Source organism: Anopheles bellator, chromosome 1, assembly GCF_943735745.2.
Source record: "Anopheles bellator chromosome 1, idAnoBellAS_SP24_06.2, whole genome shotgun sequence".
NCBI lineage: Eukaryota > Metazoa > Arthropoda > Insecta > Diptera > Culicidae > Anopheles > Anopheles bellator.
Window position 1 is genome coordinate 46,534,112 of NC_071285.1, and position 17,361 is coordinate 46,551,472.

At 50.1% G+C, this 17,361-nt stretch overlaps 1 protein-coding gene across 6 annotated transcripts; it reads right to left on the bottom strand.

Annotated features, from left to right (window-relative positions):
- Positions 1-4: 4 nt before the first annotated feature.
- LOC131214906 (carbonic anhydrase 7) lies at positions 5-10,732 on the bottom strand. Of its 6 annotated transcripts, none has more exons than XM_058209264.1 (7): positions 10,613-10,732; positions 9,412-9,782; positions 3,249-3,293; positions 2,150-2,314; positions 1,123-1,261; positions 720-1,053; positions 5-546 (listed from the first exon to the last, which is right to left on the bottom strand). In XM_058209264.1, exons 2-7 carry the CDS (start codon positions 9,563-9,565, stop codon positions 214-216), a joined length of 1,170 nt encoding a protein of 389 aa, XP_058065247.1. In that variant the 5' UTR covers positions 9,566-9,782; positions 10,613-10,732; the 3' UTR covers positions 5-213. The 6 variants fall into 6 exon arrangements, with proteins under 6 accessions (XP_058065247.1, XP_058065239.1, XP_058065271.1 ...); XM_058209256.1 differs by having other exon boundaries at positions 10,480-10,679; XM_058209288.1 differs by having other exon boundaries at positions 10,567-10,650.
- Between the last annotated feature and the right edge of the window lie 6,629 nt (positions 10,733-17,361).

Genomic DNA, 17,361 nt, shown 5'->3' on the forward strand with positions numbered 1-17,361 from the left:
CATTTATTTTGATTTCAGTAAGCTCTAAAATGTTCCCTAGTTTCATCACACGTGGTTTGTGCTTTTCGTTTACCTAAATATTTGCACCTTTCCGGTCTAGAATCACTTATTTACTCTGCTATAACTTGGTCCCGTGTTACTCTATATTTACACTTTAACACTCAACACTCAGCACCAGCGTGTGAGAGAGAGAGTGCGAGAAACGTCCCGGCACTAGGTCATAGCTCGCACGGCGATCGTCGCCGCCAGCGTCATTACCGTGGCGTGTAACGAAGTCCACTGGCTTCCCACCGTAGATGCCCCATTTCGGGGCTGCTTCCGGTGATTAGTTGGAGTTTTCGCCGACGTGGGGGACGTTTCTTGCGGTGTATCGATCTTGTTTGTGTCCATATCGTCAGTTTCCACCGGCGGCATGTCCAAATCGATCTCCTTGATCAGTTCGTCCGTGTTGTAGAGCACCACACGATCACCGAGCGGTTGCACGGGACGGAAATTGTGCGTCAACGGGTGTCCTTCTTCGTCCTCCAGGGCTCGAAATGCTTGAACCTAGCCGAAAATGGAAACCATAAATTTGTCTCTCGTACGATACGCGTGCACGATTAGCTAGCCACTAATTTTGTCACGTTAAATTGTGGCCGCTAGTAACTAATTCGATTGACATGCACGCTCTAAGTCCAGGGTAGGGCCAATTTCTGCCACTACGATGCCGCCACGCTTACCTGTGCGTGAGATAACAGTATAGGTTCCTTGAAATCGATCCATGTGACCACCTCGCTGCACGGTGGCGTCGTCAGCGAACCGTCGTACGTGTAGTAATGCAGCAGATCCTCCGCGATGAGACTTCGTAGCGACGGTGGCGTCTCGAACCTCGACGACAGATGACTTCCCGTCACGTTGCCCAGCAGCTCGATGAACTCGCCATACATCGGATTGTCTTCCGGTGCGATCTCGTAGAAAAACGCTAGCACGGTCAACCCGTCCGGGTAGTTTAGCGCCGTCCGCGCCGTTTGGTACTCTTGCTTGTAGAACACGATGTGCAGTTCCATGGGAAATCTAGAACGGAAAGAGGACGTGCTGATCAGCGGCCACCACTCCGCCTAATGGCCTCAGCCTGACCCTTACCGATGATTGTCAATCATGTCCTCGCTCCCGAACGTATCGTTATCGCCCCAGTGGAAGTGGAGCTGCGAGTACTCATACACTCCGTGCAGGGGGCCACCGGAAACCGTTGGCGTCACTTCCGAGTTCATCGTGACCACGACTGGAAAGAGAAAGTACTAACATATTTACTATCTGCGTAAGGCAGGATTGATCGGAGCACAAAAGAAGAGCGATTCGTGGTTGCCAAAGTCCGCTCCGGGTTCGTCCCGGGAGGTGCTAATCCGAAACACGTCACGCAGAGCGTGATCTTCGGCCCGCGGCCCCCTAATCGTACCAGTGTCAGGCGTCAAAAGTAAGGCGACACGTGGCCAGTGTGGGATGATCGTAGCAAGCGAGCGAGAAGGAGAGAGGAGGACAGCACAGTTTGTTGAGTCGATTATCGGTTGGTGCCAATCGGGAAACGGTCCAACAATTGACTGGTCCGCGCGATCGTCACAATTGAGCACTTACTTCGTGCCCGGGCGTTCGTTTGGTAATTGAAGTGGGATGTTTGAGTAATGCAATTATAGTGCACCAGGGAATGAGTTTAGCACAACGATTGGCCACTGACGTCTTACTATGCTGCCGTTAATCGGATTTTGATATGCGTTTCCACTTTACCAGCGCACCGATGGCGTGTTGTATCACACGGCGGCTCCAGCAATGAAAAATGGCAAAACCCTTGCGATTAGGCAACCTTGAACAGTGTCGTTCTTTGGCTGTTGCTGCGGTCGAGGTGCCGCTAATTAACCTTCGCCTGGTTAGCCTAGCGCGTCCTGGTTAGCCTAGCGCGGTCTAACACCCCACAAAATTGGAGTTTCTAATTAGTTACAAAAATAAGTAGTAAGCCTCGAACCTATCCACGGTGCGTGTCTACCGATTTTCCAGCACACACCTGCCTTAGCTGGCGTTAGCTCGATTGTGCCAGCCAACAGTGACAACATCGTTCGTTGGTTTACGAAAACAGGCCATGCTAAATGGACAAACCGCGGTGGCTTCGGTTCCTTACCCGTGTGTCCGTTGTTGGTAAGGTTGGTTTCCTTCGGAGCGATGTCGAATCCCTTCATCACCAGCGGCGGTAGGTTGACCTTCTTCACGTCCAGCGAGTTGATGTTGATCGGGCTCTGGTGCTTGCCGGTGCAAGAGTTGTACTGTTCGCCCCAGTGTGATGGTCCTGTAGAAGAGTGGGCGTTATAAAAATGGCTGCTTACATACCAATCCCGTTTCAGTTCCATTCGTCAATCGAAGAGTACTTGATGGGTAATTCAATCATGCGAAAGCTACTTGGTTACGAGCTGTTAGCGCCATCTTTGATTCCGCCAAACTGGAATCGAACCGGATTGACCATTCTAAGTGGACAGTCAATCATTCAAACATTCTCGGTGACAGTTTGATCAGCCATAATTTAAAATTCTAACAAAACTCTTTACATTCTTGTACAAAAATAAAACATCGCAATGGGACGAGCAACTCCCCGTTCGATCGCGCCCTCGCGATGTCCATTCCAATCGATTATTCATAAACACCCTGTGTTCGGTGTGTTCCAACACGCGACCGCGATTGTGCATTTTAATGATGCGACAACACGTCACAACGGGGCCCTGTCCCTTCCTGCTTTCGTCACCAGCGCTGCCGTGCCAAGTGCAATCAACACCGGGCTATCGGTCGGTCCGATTGATCGGCAGATTGTGAAAGTAGTGCAATGTTGCTGGCGGTGCCCGCCTATCAATTGGCGTGTTGAGTCCTACCCGTGATGTGATCACTTCACGTGCGGCCTTGAGCCCTTCCCGATGGGCTTGATACAAAACACCGCAGTGGGAGGTTTAATAACAGAAAAGCCGACACTAATGAAACCTGGACCCTCTGGAACTCTGCCGCCACCCAATACACACGCGACCGAGAACAGTTTGTCATCATCATCCTCTACTGGGGCTGCAATGCAATAGATTTTAATGAAATAATTGCTTCGGTTTGCAGTCGAATATGCGGTGGAAAATGGCGCATTCTTCACACATTTGTACTTGCAGTGCGTGATAGAATGTGGACAGAACGTAGAATAGCCATCAGCACTGGTCGAATGGATGAGACTCACGCCTTCGCCAACTTACCCTTTGCGCCATCGTATCCAAAATCTTGTGCATGGCCGTAGTGTACTGTGGACGAGCAAGATAAAGAGAAACGATTAAAAACGATTTTAAACATTTTACAATGTTGCAAAATTCGCAAAGAGTTCCCGTCATAGTTTAGTGGTCAATTTTTGCCAACATATTTAATGGCCGTCGCTAGAGAGCCCCCGCCGGTCGCATCAATCTTCGCCAACCTCCCGGGGCCGGTTTGGACGATGTGATGTAGCTGCAGCAGCTACGCCTGGTCACACCTATTTTCCCAACAAAGGATTTATGTTTCTTGTGCGGTCATGGCCCTTTACCGACCGTGCGGCTACCGTGGGCAGCAGAATCAGCGGCCAAGGCATCCACAATCCCTCGTTTAAAAACCGTGACGAGGAAATGCGGTTGTGCGCTGTGGCCACGTCCACCAACTCACAAGAGCATTGTCTTTTTGTCGTCCAAAAGGAAACGATGTCGTGTTGCTCTTCGCACCAGGGCCCCTGGCCCGCAGCAGAGACTGCTCAGCCGCCGTCATCGCGCAGTGCAGCTGCAGTGCGCGCGTTGCAGTTGCACGTCTCGAGTCGGAAATGCTGGTCACAATCACACCGCAGGCCATTCTGCTTGCCACCGAAAATGTCGGTGGCCCTTTGAGTCACTGGCGTCGGTGGCGCATGCTTGCGCTGCGTGAAATGTCGTGTTCGTCACAGCGCGCACGTTCCCGGCCACACGTTGCTGGTTTCGGTTGGTTGGCTGGCTGGTGGCGATTAGAAAAGCCAATTTGATCTCTTGATTTGTCCCCGCCGGTGCCAAAGCACCACCGTGCGTCGTGGCGGCTATTTGTGGTTTCAATTTTCGGTTGGCCCCTGTTCACAGTGGTCACAATCCAGATTGTACCGTGAAAGTCGAAAGGCCAGATCTTACGATCTTCACGCTTGAAAGAGCGCTTTACGATGATTAAAATAATGTTTCTGGATGGGACGGATGCGGCCTCTCTTGTGAGCTACGCCACGCGTGATCTTCATTCTTCGCGCACAATGAGGTTTCATCTCGCGTTTTATAACCCCCCGCGGGGTATGTGCGGGCTTCCGGCGGAATGATTCCAATTTCCTATCCATGATCCGCACCGGCCATTGAGCTTCGGGCGGGGCTCGCTCGGTGTTGTTGATTTAATTGAGAGCAATCAGAAGAGTCGCTGTCCCACTTCTCGCGCTCGAGTTCCGCCCGCTTGTTATAAGGAAATTCGATACCTCGTCCTTTGCCTCGTCGTTATGCCTGACCTTCGGTACTCCGGAAATATATGGCTCTATTAACATTAATTAATTCTATAATCCATCTCCCCTGACACAGCCCACAACTGATCGCCACATTCGCGACCCAATCGGTAAGGGTGATGCCCGAGGGCGACCGCACAAGTCCAAGTTCAAACCCTAACAAGCGGGGCGGGCCAAAAGTGCATCATGTGTCGCTCGTCCCCTCTGCTCTTGACAAGTGTCAATTCCCATCGGTCCAATCTAATTCGCAACCATTTATGTCGCGCTCACTGTTGCTCGGGGTGTCTTGGAACCTCTGGAATGGAAGCGGGTGAAAGCAAATGACATAAAGTCAGAGCTGAACGCGCCAGCACACTCACTTCTCGGTTGGGCATGCGACAATTGCTTCTAATGAGACGAATTTATTAGCGCAATTGATACACTCTTTCTCTCGGAAGTATCGCGCGAAGACTATTAGTTTCCAGTCGATCATCGTGTTGCGCGGGGCTCATTTACGCACAGTTTTAATGGCAACCGCAAGAATAAGCGCAAGAGACTCGCGCTGCCTTCGGCGGCTTTGTTCTCGCCGTACGATCGAGAGTTCCGAGGAAGTGAAGCGCCAGATGACGAATCGGTTTCGGGGAGGAGGCCGGACGTGCTTAGAATGCACTCGCCGAGAAGGCACGGAGAGCACCGTTTTTCTTACACCATCTCCCATTAGGAAATCGGGTCGATTTATCATCATCATCTGTCATCGTCACCGGGAGCTCTTTGGGCCCTTGACCGGGCGTTTTGAACATACTTTGCACGTCAATCTACCATTCGGGCTGTGACGCTATCTGCGACGTGAGGAAGTGCAAAACGCTTGACACCCCACAATGGAGCGTTATCAATTCATCTTCCGCTGCTGCTGGCTTGGCATCGGCCGTGGTTTAGGCGCGGACCCGCCGCTAGGAAGTTACGTTGTTCCACGGTTGTTCAACCATGTGCCATCCGGCCATCGGGGTGTTGTGTGTTTTGAATTAATTGCACGATCGTCTAGAGAAAAGCGAAGCGAAGAAAAGGGAAACGAACCTCACACAGACGCATTCGACATCGGTAATCTTTAAAATTGTATATTGAATCGAAGGCTTAGGAAGAAGTCACCGTCGTTGTTGTCGTTTATTGTTTGTCTAACGTATTCACAACTGTTCATCGCCATTAGAATATGTTTAACGGTTTGGCAAGCAGCGTTTTGATTGCGATAATGATCTTGCACAGTGCGGTAAATAAATTCTACGACTCGTTCGATTAACTCTGGTCCCATCAAATCGACAACAGCTCCATATTTCGCTTTTCGATTTCGATCACAATTCTGTGTTATATGCCGCAGACAGAGCACCCGGTATATTGGCGAAAAAGATCGATCAATCAAATGAATCAATCACCCGATTCGAATCGCGGAACTTATTTGCCGCACTTCGTACGCATAACTGTTGCTAAAAATTGCACTTTTTTCGTTTGTATCCCGTTTATTATTTTTTGTTTGTTGTAACTCAAATTTAAGTTCTCAAAAAAAACCTTCATGTAGCTTCCCAAAGCCGTTCACATCGGCCACGGTTTGTTCTGGTAGAACAATTGAGCCATTGGTCGCTGGTTTGTCCAACTGTTTTTTTATTCAGTGGACAGCAGTAATTGCATCCGAATGGCGTGCCTGGAAAGGAAAAGCGTGCTTCAATTATGAATCAAAAGCTCTACCGTCGGCTAGCCGTAACACGCCATAAAGAACGAGCCACTTTCGTGAAGGAAACTGGAAAATGTCGTTTCCATCCAACCGAATGCGACAATGGACGGGACGGGACGCTTCCCGGCTGATCGCCGAGAGCCCTCTGACAGTTACATTAAAATGATTTAATGAGGAAAAACGCCACTTAACCTTGGCCGATCACCGGGGCGGGGTTTCAAGTTCAATGTCAACGTGTGACGTGTACCGGTTGTTTCGTGCGCCACCCGCCGATGCCGCCACCCGGTTTTACATAAGTTTGTCGACAGAAGACACGGACGGCGATATCCGGAAACTTTCGATTTACCGGCGGTCTAAAGTAGAAATGAATGATGATGATCGTTTGGTGCTGGGGATTTACCCGCACCCGGTTGCGGAGATTGAAACATTAATGGAACGAGACGCTAATGTTCGGCAGCGAATTCGCCTCATCATTTAACTGTCAGCCACCCTCGTCGGAGTAGGACAGGAAGATTGCGCCGAAAGCTTCTCCTGCCGAAACCGGCTGGGCGCACTTTGGGAAGCTCTTCCCGTACCGGAATCCACCGGTAGAAACCGATATCGACCTGCTGTGTGCTGGACGGTTCCTACTCACGTGATGTTTTGGTATGTTTTTGCCACCCTTCTGTTTTTTTTTTCGGGGCGTTATCCTGTTATTTATCTTCCCCTGGGAACCGCGAAGAAGCGCCAAACGTCTTTCCGGCAACCTTCGCCACGCCATGACTTTGAGTTTAATTTCTACCGCAATCAATCGATTTAGGGTAAGATCTCGGGTGCGGTGTTGCTCTCGAATAAATATTGGCGAACGTTTTGCGTTTTTGCTGAAAGCAAACAGCGTGAGTCTACTTCCAGGAAGAGGGGGTTTCAAGTGGCCACTACAAAGCCTCTCTGACACCCTGATTTCATCAGCGCTCGCTAGTCACCACTCCTTGCTGGCGGCGTCACCAAACGTGATCGGCTCGGTTGTAGAGTGGTGCTCCAGAGTGCACTCTCCTCCTAGACCAGTCGCGTCGCACAGTTCTCGAATCAATTTAGTTCCATCCGCCACATGAATATGCATCAGCGGGCTGGCTGGGTGAGGGGCATCGTATGTGTATCGGCAGGAAATGGACGCGTAATGATTTGTGTGTGGGAAGCTGCTGATGATCACGGTGTGCGACGGGGCACACAATCTGCAATCGGACGTCCCGTTTTCGCGATTATTCGCCAACTCCGGCGTAGGGTTCCCGGCGTAGTGCAGTCATTAAGAGCAACGGGTGGTGTGAACTGGTGCAGCTCTTATCGGAGGGCCTGCTGATTATCCACAATAATTCACCGACCTGAAGTGGATCCTGTTGGTGCGCCCTACGATAACTCGGAGTTTCCCCGTTTCGGTTGATCATTTCTTTTTCCGAAACAAGAGCGGATGAGTCAATGTGTGAATTTTCGAGCTGGGCCTGGGTTCTTATGCGCGCTGGTTAACGTTTCCAACTATTAGCCACGGTCCATGCTAGCAACCGTGCATGCATGCAACTATTAGCCACGGTCCATGCACGGTCCATGCTTAGCCACGGTGAATGATTCAAACCGCCGGTCAGGGATTTTTGTAGACTCAATCAATAAACTATGTGTACCAATAGTCGATCAGAGTGACTAACCATGGGAAACTCAACCACATGCGGAACTTACGGTTTGGGATCATTAATTTTATTGTAAAATATCTTGTTCGTTTTCCTATTTCAACACAACGGCGTTTAAATATATTTTAATTTTTGTTTTCAAATTTAATGCGAAAATTTAACGGGTAAAGGTTTGAAAATGTTTTGCAAAATCTTTCCTTCTTTGGAGTCGTTTGAATCCTAGCAACCTTTGCAGCTTTGTAGTTAAGGAAGCCTACACTGCTAGTACACTGCGCATAGCAACCCCGGCCCAGAAGCGCCCAGAATGGAATTTTTTGCACCTTAATACTCGTCACATAATAGTTTTCATTTATTTTCGTATCAATTTTACCTTTCTTGCGAGGGGGGGAAAGACAACACACCCGCTCACGATCGATCAGCTGGCCGCGCACTATTTTTATGCTCGTTCGCCCTCCCATTTTGAGGTCCCATTCACAGAGTGGCCAGTTTTTTTTTATGAGTTTTTCGTGTACTTTTGGTCATACGGGTTTGCGCCATTTGCAAAACTGTTAGTGGCCAAAAAGTAAACAGCAGCGCAGGGCTTGGTAACTGCGGCGGCCTATTTGCTGTTGCTCTTGGCCTTGGCACTAACCCCTGCCTATCCTTAGTTTCCCCAAAGGCTGCTTCTGAAGTGTACCGAAGCCGGGGTATGCGGTTCGGGTATTTCGGGCCGAGAATCGGATTATCGGGCGAGTAACCGGTGAAGCTGCAGTCACCTATTAATAGGACCCCGCCGCCGCCGTAAGCCCGTAAATAATTAACACACGGCGCGTCCTCGTCAGCCAGCAATCAACGACACCGCGTGTCGGTGACAGTTTTTGGGGTGACCCGACCAACCAGCCACTTGCTAAAGTGTTGCAGGAGACGAGACGAATCCGTCATCTGATCCGACCGTAGCCGAACGCCGGGGTTATGTAAAAGCGCGCAAATGCTGCGACCGCGACGTGTCCTCTCTCTCTCTCTCTCTCGATCTGCTCGCTGCAAAATCGATGTCTTCCAAAGATGATGCCATAGAGCATAGCGGCACCGCGCCGCAGGGACCCCGCCAACTAACTTCAATTGGATCAAATTTTTTCGCAAGGCTAAATCCGGACACCGCCGCACTCCGCGTGTGTTGTGTGGTGCCGGACGTGAAGATTTCACGGGTAGCCCCCGATCGGGACCGACGGATGCAGCGGGTTACACGAGCGGGATTTGCGGATTGGCGAAGGTTAGGTCCTCCGGACGGTCGGACCTCCAAATGGCACGCCCCACACGCAAGGTAATGTGATCCTAAGCCCGCCGAACTCTAGGGCCGCCTCGTGATCTTCTTGAAATCTGCGACTCGCGTCTATTTGTTTTGCAAACCGCGGTGACACTTTTTGTGTGTCCGGGCGGTCCAGGCGGGGTGGTGGGGGGGATTCTATCAATTCTATCTACACAATAGGAACACTCGACAAAAAAAAGATGACAGACCATTGGTCGGCCGGGGCGGTGTTAAATTGGAAAATTACCTGATATTATCAAAATTGATGCGATTAGCATAACACCACCGCCCACCCCACGGTCGGTGGCCGAGGTCGTCCGAGGGTTGCTGCGGCGGTGGCCACTGCTACTACTGCTGCTTCGGCTCCTGCCGAGACTGCGTCTGGGAGGCGATGGCGACATTCTTTCACTATTGTCAATAATTCGCACGTTTCGCGTACTAATCGAGTAGCGCTTGATCCTCGCGCCGTTTATACGATCGAGTTGAGAGGTTGACAAATGTTTGCAGAATGGTTTGGGCCCCTTTGGGTATTGTGCAATTTTGCAGTTCACTTATTTATTATTTCTTCCTCGCTGGCTCGGCCTGCAATGCTGCGCGCCTCACACCGCGACTGAAGCTCTGTAATAAAACAACCGGTCAACACTCGCGCACGCGGCCGTCCCGATAATCACACAGCACGTGGGCAAGACAGTAATCGAAAGTTTCTATTCGCGCACCCCGGAGCACCACCGGATTCGCCGCCGCCAAGCGACAAATCCTGCTTGCGGCGCGCCGAGAAACCTAAATCAATCAATAAAATCAATTTTCCTCGCACACACATGCTTGCGAATTGTGGAGAAAATTGTGGCTTCCACACAGTGCACAAAATGCAATTCTTCCATCACCCGCGCGAAGGGATGAAACAATCGCACGCACGCACGGCCAAGGCACCTTTCACTCTCGAGCACTTTTTCGACACCTCACACTAACTAGTTCGCACCGATTGGGCTGATTTCCGCCTCTTCGAAGTGTGGCCAAAATTTTCGCTCCGATTGGCTTCGTTGGCGGTAGTTTGGAAATTTATGTTGGCCAATTATGTATGCTTTGCGCACAGGTTATGTGGGCCTAATGGGTTCTGAATCCACCCACCGGTTCGATTTCCGCCTTTTCTGGCACACCCCGAGGCTGATCGAGTGATCGTTTCGGGTAGAGGGGTTCCACGGTTCCGGCTCTTATACAACGCCCGGTTCTGTGAAGGGTGCCCTCTCGGAACGATGTTCAGCCAAGAACTGAGCCGTCCTGATGGCCGGAGGGGCACTGATAAATGGTCGCTTACGTTCCCAGCACACTCTGCGTTTGTGCGTGCGCGTGTGTCGTGCTGTGTGTCACACGTGCGGGCGCTTCTTCAGGATCACCCACTGACCGGCAGATGGGAATTTTCCCTAGACCAAATCCAACGCGGGACCAACCAAGCACGATGACGATGAAGACGATGACCGTCTCCTGCGACGATCGGTGACCGAATGACCGACAGACAGCCCGCCGGCGGACAGACAGACAGGCAATGGTCGGGCGGCCGCGGTGACCACCACACGCCGTACCGTAATGATCCGAGCGCTTCTTTCCGAGTACACGCCTCACGCGAACCAGTCACTGCCCAGTTATCCTCCCTCTCGGTGCTGCGGTCTGGTACCGTTCCTATCTGCAGGCGAGGCACGGAAGAATTGCGATCGGCTCAGAGTGTGTTACAATGGCCACCAAGTTACCTGGTGGCCAACCCCGTGGAGTGGAAAAATTCCGGAAGGGACACAACGGCATGACTTTCAGCACTTATCAGCGGTGCCTACCTACCTGAGGACCTTGCTGAGGAAGATAGCCGGCTGAGGAAGATAGCCGGAGCGCTCCTGGTTCGGGATGACGAATCTTTTCCTGAGGCCCCCGAAAACCGAAGTCACGGTCGAATGTGCTAATTTACTTGTTGATCGTTCGAATCGACACATTCGGGTGGTGATCCATAGCTACGCATAATCTCTGCCCACATTGCCAATCATCGATCGATTTTGATCCACTACTGAGTTCATCAGCATAACACCATATCGTTATCGCGTGGCCTATCCCGTGATGTTTAAGTGACAATCAAAGTCCAATTCACGGATCGTTAATCAAAAATTCGTCCAACGGCCACGGTGATGTCTCTATATGAAGGCACGCGCTCCGTTTGCTGGCCCGTTGACAACAGCGTAGTCCGAATGAAAGAGTTGTTCGCCGAGAAACACCTCGGCACCGCTCTACGGTGGATTTGGCTCGGCTGTGCGACCGTGTAAGACCCAACAGCTGTTGCGATCCGTTCGTTTTGTTTTCGTTGCGTCTCTTTCGCTCGCACGAGCCCGATGACCAACGTCATCGGTGCCAAGTGCATCCGCGGCCCACCCAGGTCCTGGTGTAGTTGAGCGTCACCCGCGATGATCCTTTTCCGGTCCCCTTCCCCGGTCCGTTGGTGTAAAGCGATTAACCACACATTAGCAACGTCACACAGGTGACCGCTTTCTGATCTAGGAATGCGATTAAAAATGCATCCGACGCCGCCTCGCGATGTTTGTGTTCCCTTTATTTCATCATCCTGTGCCGGGCAGCAGTACGACACGAAGGGACACCGTGTGTTTGATGCTTTGTGGTTGGGAAGCGAATAGATTTCCACACGCAAATACAGCCGGGAAAGCTTGGCTAACCACACATGAATAATAAACGGGACCGGGGATTTTTACGCCCGACTTGCACCAGATCAATAGCACGCGGCTCGGTAAATACCGTTTAATTGCATTAAATGATTGATTTTAATTGGACAAAAACGGTGCCCGAGATCGGAAATGGTCGTGCCGGGGTTGGCTTTCATTGGCTTTCTGGAATGCTGGTGGCAAGCTTTCACTCTAGAGCCCGCCCGCGAGCGGGATCGGCGGGACCGGGAACTTCCTCACTTCTAATGGGTCCATTTCCACACGATCTTGACCCCGGTCGGCTGTTTGAATTGGTTTTTTGCTCTCCTCCGGCGGGGGGGGGCGCCTTTAAAAATACCGATCGGTCACACCGGCGGTCGCCTACGAAAGCGCGATGTGATCGCGATTTTCTTTATGTTTTTCCCCGCCCTTCTTTTGTTTTTTCACGTTTCACAATTGCGCGATACATTGTGTTGCATTGCAAGTGAAAAAAAGGATGAAGAAAAAACGACACATTCGATTTTTCTTTCCCCTTTAAATGTCGGAGCAAACGGAAACTTTCGCGCAAGAAAATCGGTACGCCGCGTGCAAGCTTCCACTCGAGTTGTGTGCGATCGGAGTACGGTTGCGTGCAAGAAGCGGTTTGAAATTTGAATTGCTCACTATCCGACGGGGAATGTGGAGGTGTTTACTTGGGGTCAACCAATTTTTCGGGAGCAATAAACGGCAGATTGGAATCAATGGAGGCCGCAAGGATCATTCTATTTTCTTTCCAGTTTGTGACCGCAACTCACGACAATTGGCAGTTGGTGAGAACGCGAGGATGAGGACAGTGAGAATGAGACACATGAATGAGTGAGCTACGCTTTCTCGACACCAAACAATGTTTTTTGTGCAAACAGCAACCCCGTTCGTTGATTATTATTAAAAGCTGTATAAACTTTATCCCTAATTAATTTCCAGCCGATAGGTTTGTTCTTATTATTACCTGTTGCAGTGTTGCTGTACTCCATACAAAATTTGCGAGCAGGATCGAGGTTTTTCTAATGAATTTCCGAATCACTGCGACCTGCAAATCATTAATTGGCTATTCCGGAAAAAAACGTTTAGAAATGGAAAACACAAACAATGATTTATTTGACACATATGGCTTTTATTTCCCGGCACTCCACATCGTGATTATGTTCCGTTCTTTGAAGTTCCACCGATATCCCCCTTACATTTGCCTGTCGTGCCGTTTGTGTCTCACTCCTTGCTCTGCACGCTACAATCGAAGTCCGAATCGAAATCGGTTCGGAAGTCGTCAAAACTAATGGCAATCCTGCCACTAGGAGTCCAGCTCTGTCCCTTCAAGTCCCTTCGAGAGGGAGAAGGATGCTTGCTCCTGTTTCGACATTACGTAAGATTTCTCGGTATTCTGTGGTCCGATGGCACCTCATGCGGACTTGATTCGCATCACATGTGTCATTTGGTCGCTGCACGTCTCAAGCCAGGTCAGGTGAAAATTGTGGTAAATTGTGCAATCCGACCAGATGCAGCAAATATTTTCTCATCAATAGCTGATTAGGGGGGCCCTGTCCCTCGAAGGTTATGCCCGCTATTCATTAAGACATTCCTCGTAACAGTAACGTTCGTTGAACAAACTTGAGCTATGCGTTCATTCAGCAAGCTCACCGAATTTCGTTCAAAATCTTTTCAACTACAGCACGCGTGTGCATCGAAATTGAATTGCATCGGTGAAAAACTTTCACGGGTCCATAATCGCCATCGGTGTCCTCGGCAGGCAGCAGCCGTCGAATCCAATCGGAACCAGATTTCAAGTACAGTCTTTCCCGTTGCGCTTCCTAAATCGAGTTATTGACGTCCGACGCGCTAACGACAAATCCGAAACCCGTCAAACGAACCAGCCAGCCAGGATGTTTCGCTTTACAATTTTAAGACGGAAAAGTCACGGTCACACCACGGAACCGGCCGGTAAGTGAGTGCGAACGGCGTAAAGAGCTAGTTGCTTGTAACGCGATTTGTGAGGTCCTCCGTCCTCCGGGAAGTCGAAAATCGAAGCCCAAGTTCACCTACTCTCTCACTTTTTCTTACTTTTTCCCCAAGCCGGAAAAGTTGACTATCCGGATACACCGGGAAAAAATCCTTGTGATTCAGAAAAAAAAGTTTTTTCAGTTTTCAATGGCTCTGGCATTTTCTTTCCGATTCATTTTCCCGTATACATCCGAGCACCACATTCTGGTTTTGCGTTTATTTCACTTTCTCTATTGCGTTTTGCACCCGGACCGGGTTGGAGCACCAAGTGTCTCTGCACTTCCTTTACATTACCGGCATGGCGTGGGGTACGACGTTGGTACGACACATTCCATCGGCAACAAATGGTGCGGGTCCGCATCTTCCCGCCTTTGTGCAGCCCCCATTTTGCTTCCGAAAGTTGAATTAATTAGTGGAAGCCAAAGGGACCCAAAAAGGGCCACCAAAAACTGCGGCCGAAAGTGAGTGGACCTCACTTCGAGAGATGAATTAATATCGTTACATTTGCTGTTACCCACTTCCACCCCTACTCTCCAATGCATCGTCCTGTCGGGGTCGGCCGGTTTTGTTTCAATTTAAACCCCTTCTTTCATCGCCAGTTTGTTCCGCTTCAGTGGTTTTCCAAGGAAAAGTGTTTACTCCGTTTTCTCGGTATCGCCCCGCTTTTGGACCAAAATAACCACGATGGATGGTGGTAAATGGAAACAAAAACGAACTTTTCGATGAGCCAAAAATGAATGAGATTTTTCGAGTTCACGGCAGCAGCTCCTTAAGACCTTGAGTTTCCGTTGCAGATTTGATATAATCTTTCGGTCGATCAGATAAAAGTTGCCACCCAATGCACTCTGTCATCCGTTTGTTAATCTTCTTTCCGACCGACTTCGGTCCGAAAGACGGCCGAGAACCGTCCACCGAAAGTGGTCAATCAGTTGAGACGTTGCACAAATTATATTGTTGTCACAGTGTTCCACTAATTTCGCTTGCGTCGCTCGTTACCTGAACGGGATGTGCGGTCGGTCGGGGCGATTTTCCGTTTTCCACGATCCACCCGAACTGATTCGGTGGTACGTGGAAGGAAAGGGCTCTTGAACGCCCGACAGGCTTAAAGCCTTCGTGCTAGCCCTTCTGAGCTCGTGTGAGGTTCCGCCGGAGAGCAACACATGCGGCGATGGCCATTGTTTGGCCCCCAGCAAGAAGGTATGCCGCCCGGAGGGCCTTCCTCTTAAAGTTTGACGATTTATCTGCTTTTCGCTGCCGGCGATAGTTAGTCATTTTCTTTATTCTGGCGAGAACTTGGCTACTATAAAAATAAATTGACAATCGATGGCACAATGTGCACGGGACCGAAAAGGAGTCCATTGGGAGAGAAAGAGAAAGAACGCTCGGGTTTTCCCTCTCTCTCTCTTGCTCATTCGCTGTTTCTCTTTCTACTGCACAGTCTCACTTGTTTACTATACGCGAAACGATAGCAGCCCGTCAAAGGGCATCCCGTGAAGATCGCAGCTTCACCGGCTGTTGTTATCACCAGCTTCTCCTTTTCCGTCTCTCTCTCTCACGCTCGCGCCATTTTCCGAGGGAAACCCTCCGAACTCGCTGTTGCTTGGCTTGGCCGATAGATATTCGCTAACGGTTGGCCAAATTCATTCAGTTCCCCGTCAGCGTTCGGCGCGCAAGGATCCTCGGCTCGGCAAGGATCTCGGGCCACGTTGCTGGACGATGTTTGTGCGAAGTGTCTGACGGTTAAAGACGCGTTTGAATCAGTGCGCCCAGAATCCCCGTCAGCACCAAGAACGCGACTGGATTTTTTTCTGTCCAGGCTACTGTCAATAAATGTCAATTAGTGGTGTGCGGAACTAGTCAGAAAAAAAATGACAGCTCTTCAGTGTTCGCACCCTAGTAGGCGCCGCAGTTCAGTGTCAGGATTGTCATTTGCATAATTGCAAACGTTTGCAAAGAGCGCTGCGGTTGCCTAGATTCGATAAGTCGGGTCCCGCCGGATCCGGTGGTTTGAGGTCAAGTTCTGGCACACTCTGGTGGCAAAGGATCAAAGGAGCGCAAGTGTGAACCCTTTATTTACCACACTGGGTAAACGACCCCGACCTCCTCGATTGGCTTTGCACACCCTTCCGGGAACATCTAAGGTACGTGCAATGTGTGTATCTCGAAAAGGTGTTAACGAAATGGTGTGTTCAGTATACAAAGTTTGTGGCTACACGTGGACTACCAGTTCCTCCCCGAAAAAACACGAATTCGATGGGGTGGGGTCCCTTTTTGTGTTCAGTGTCTTGGCGTCTGTCTTATCCCCAATCCTCGCAGCAACCTGACTGGAAGTAAATCTGAGTAGAAGAGCTTGTCGCGAAGTATACACGTCGCGCCTTCGCCGGTCGGGATTTGTTTAAACAATGCCTGAAAGGCCCACACGTCCTAGACAACGAACTCCTTCGCTGCGTGGCCGGACGGTCCGAACTTTTGTCCGTTGCCCTTTGGCACGAAGTAAAGTCGACGTTGTCGCACCCTGGGTGTGACGTTATTGACAGATATTGGAGCGTTACTAGAAGAACTCTTCTTTAGCCCAGCTTCTTCGATGTCCACCCCGCCACGCTTGCTGGTCTGCCACTCAATAATGGAACTTTGCGGGTTTCCGATCCTCTTATCCGCTCTTCGTAGTAAAGAATCCGCACAAGGATTGTGCCAGCACACGCACTTACAATGTTATGGAACTCTCGAGCATTCGGTGCGTGAACGGTTGCCGAGAAAATCCCGAAAAACTGCCGGAGGGCCGGTTGGGAAAAATGTAGCCAAGGCACACTACTAGCGTCGTCCGCTTCCCATTGTTCCAGCGAACTATGCAATGGACCGGAACAAGGAACCGGAACACAAAGTTAGAAATTAACAAGTTGTTGATGGATACCACCCCAGGCCAGGTTGCACGCCAGGACCGCTCGGCGATTATAAGCCGGATAAGTAAGTAGGTAATCATTCGATGGCTCTTGGCGTTTCGGCTCAATGAACGCAGTGAAGCTTTTTCGCTGTGATTTATGAAAATGCGGAACCGAGCGGGAGCCCGTGTTGCGTATTATAGGATTAGGCTCTATTTTTTCGGAATGTACAAGCTTCAACCTGGACCAGGCTGAAGCTACGATTGTTTGTTGTTGTTGGTTGTTCCAAGTGCCGGCGTGTGATGCAGCAACGATTTGCGACCGGTCACCGTGGGCTGGACTTAACAGTAAGCCATACATAACTTGATGAATCCAGGGTACCGTTCGAACCACTTGTAGCCTGACCCCTGATGTCTGCATAAACTTTTTTCGTAAAAAATAAATTCTTTTGAATGATTTTAAAATTTAAAACTGTTTGAAAAAATTGTTTCGCCAAGAAACCAAGCATATACTGTTTCAATGGACCTAAATGTGTCAAATTGGCCCTCATGGTGCATTTATTGATTTGGATTGGGTTTGGGTTAAAAAATA

Excerpts from the sequence above, each read along its gene's own strand:
- LOC131214906 (XM_058209264.1), bottom strand. The coding sequence starts at position 9,565 with ATGTCGCCATCGCCTCCCAGACGCAGTCTCGGCAGGAGCCGAAGCAGC. Across the intron at positions 1,262-2,149 it reads TACCAACAACGGACACACGG|TCGTGGTCACGATGAACTCG; the intron begins GTAAGGAACCGA and ends TTCTCTTTCCAG. Across the intron at positions 547-719 it reads TACTGTTATCTCACGCACAG|GTTCAAGCATTTCGAGCCCT; the intron begins GTAAGCGTGGCG and ends ATTTTCGGCTAG.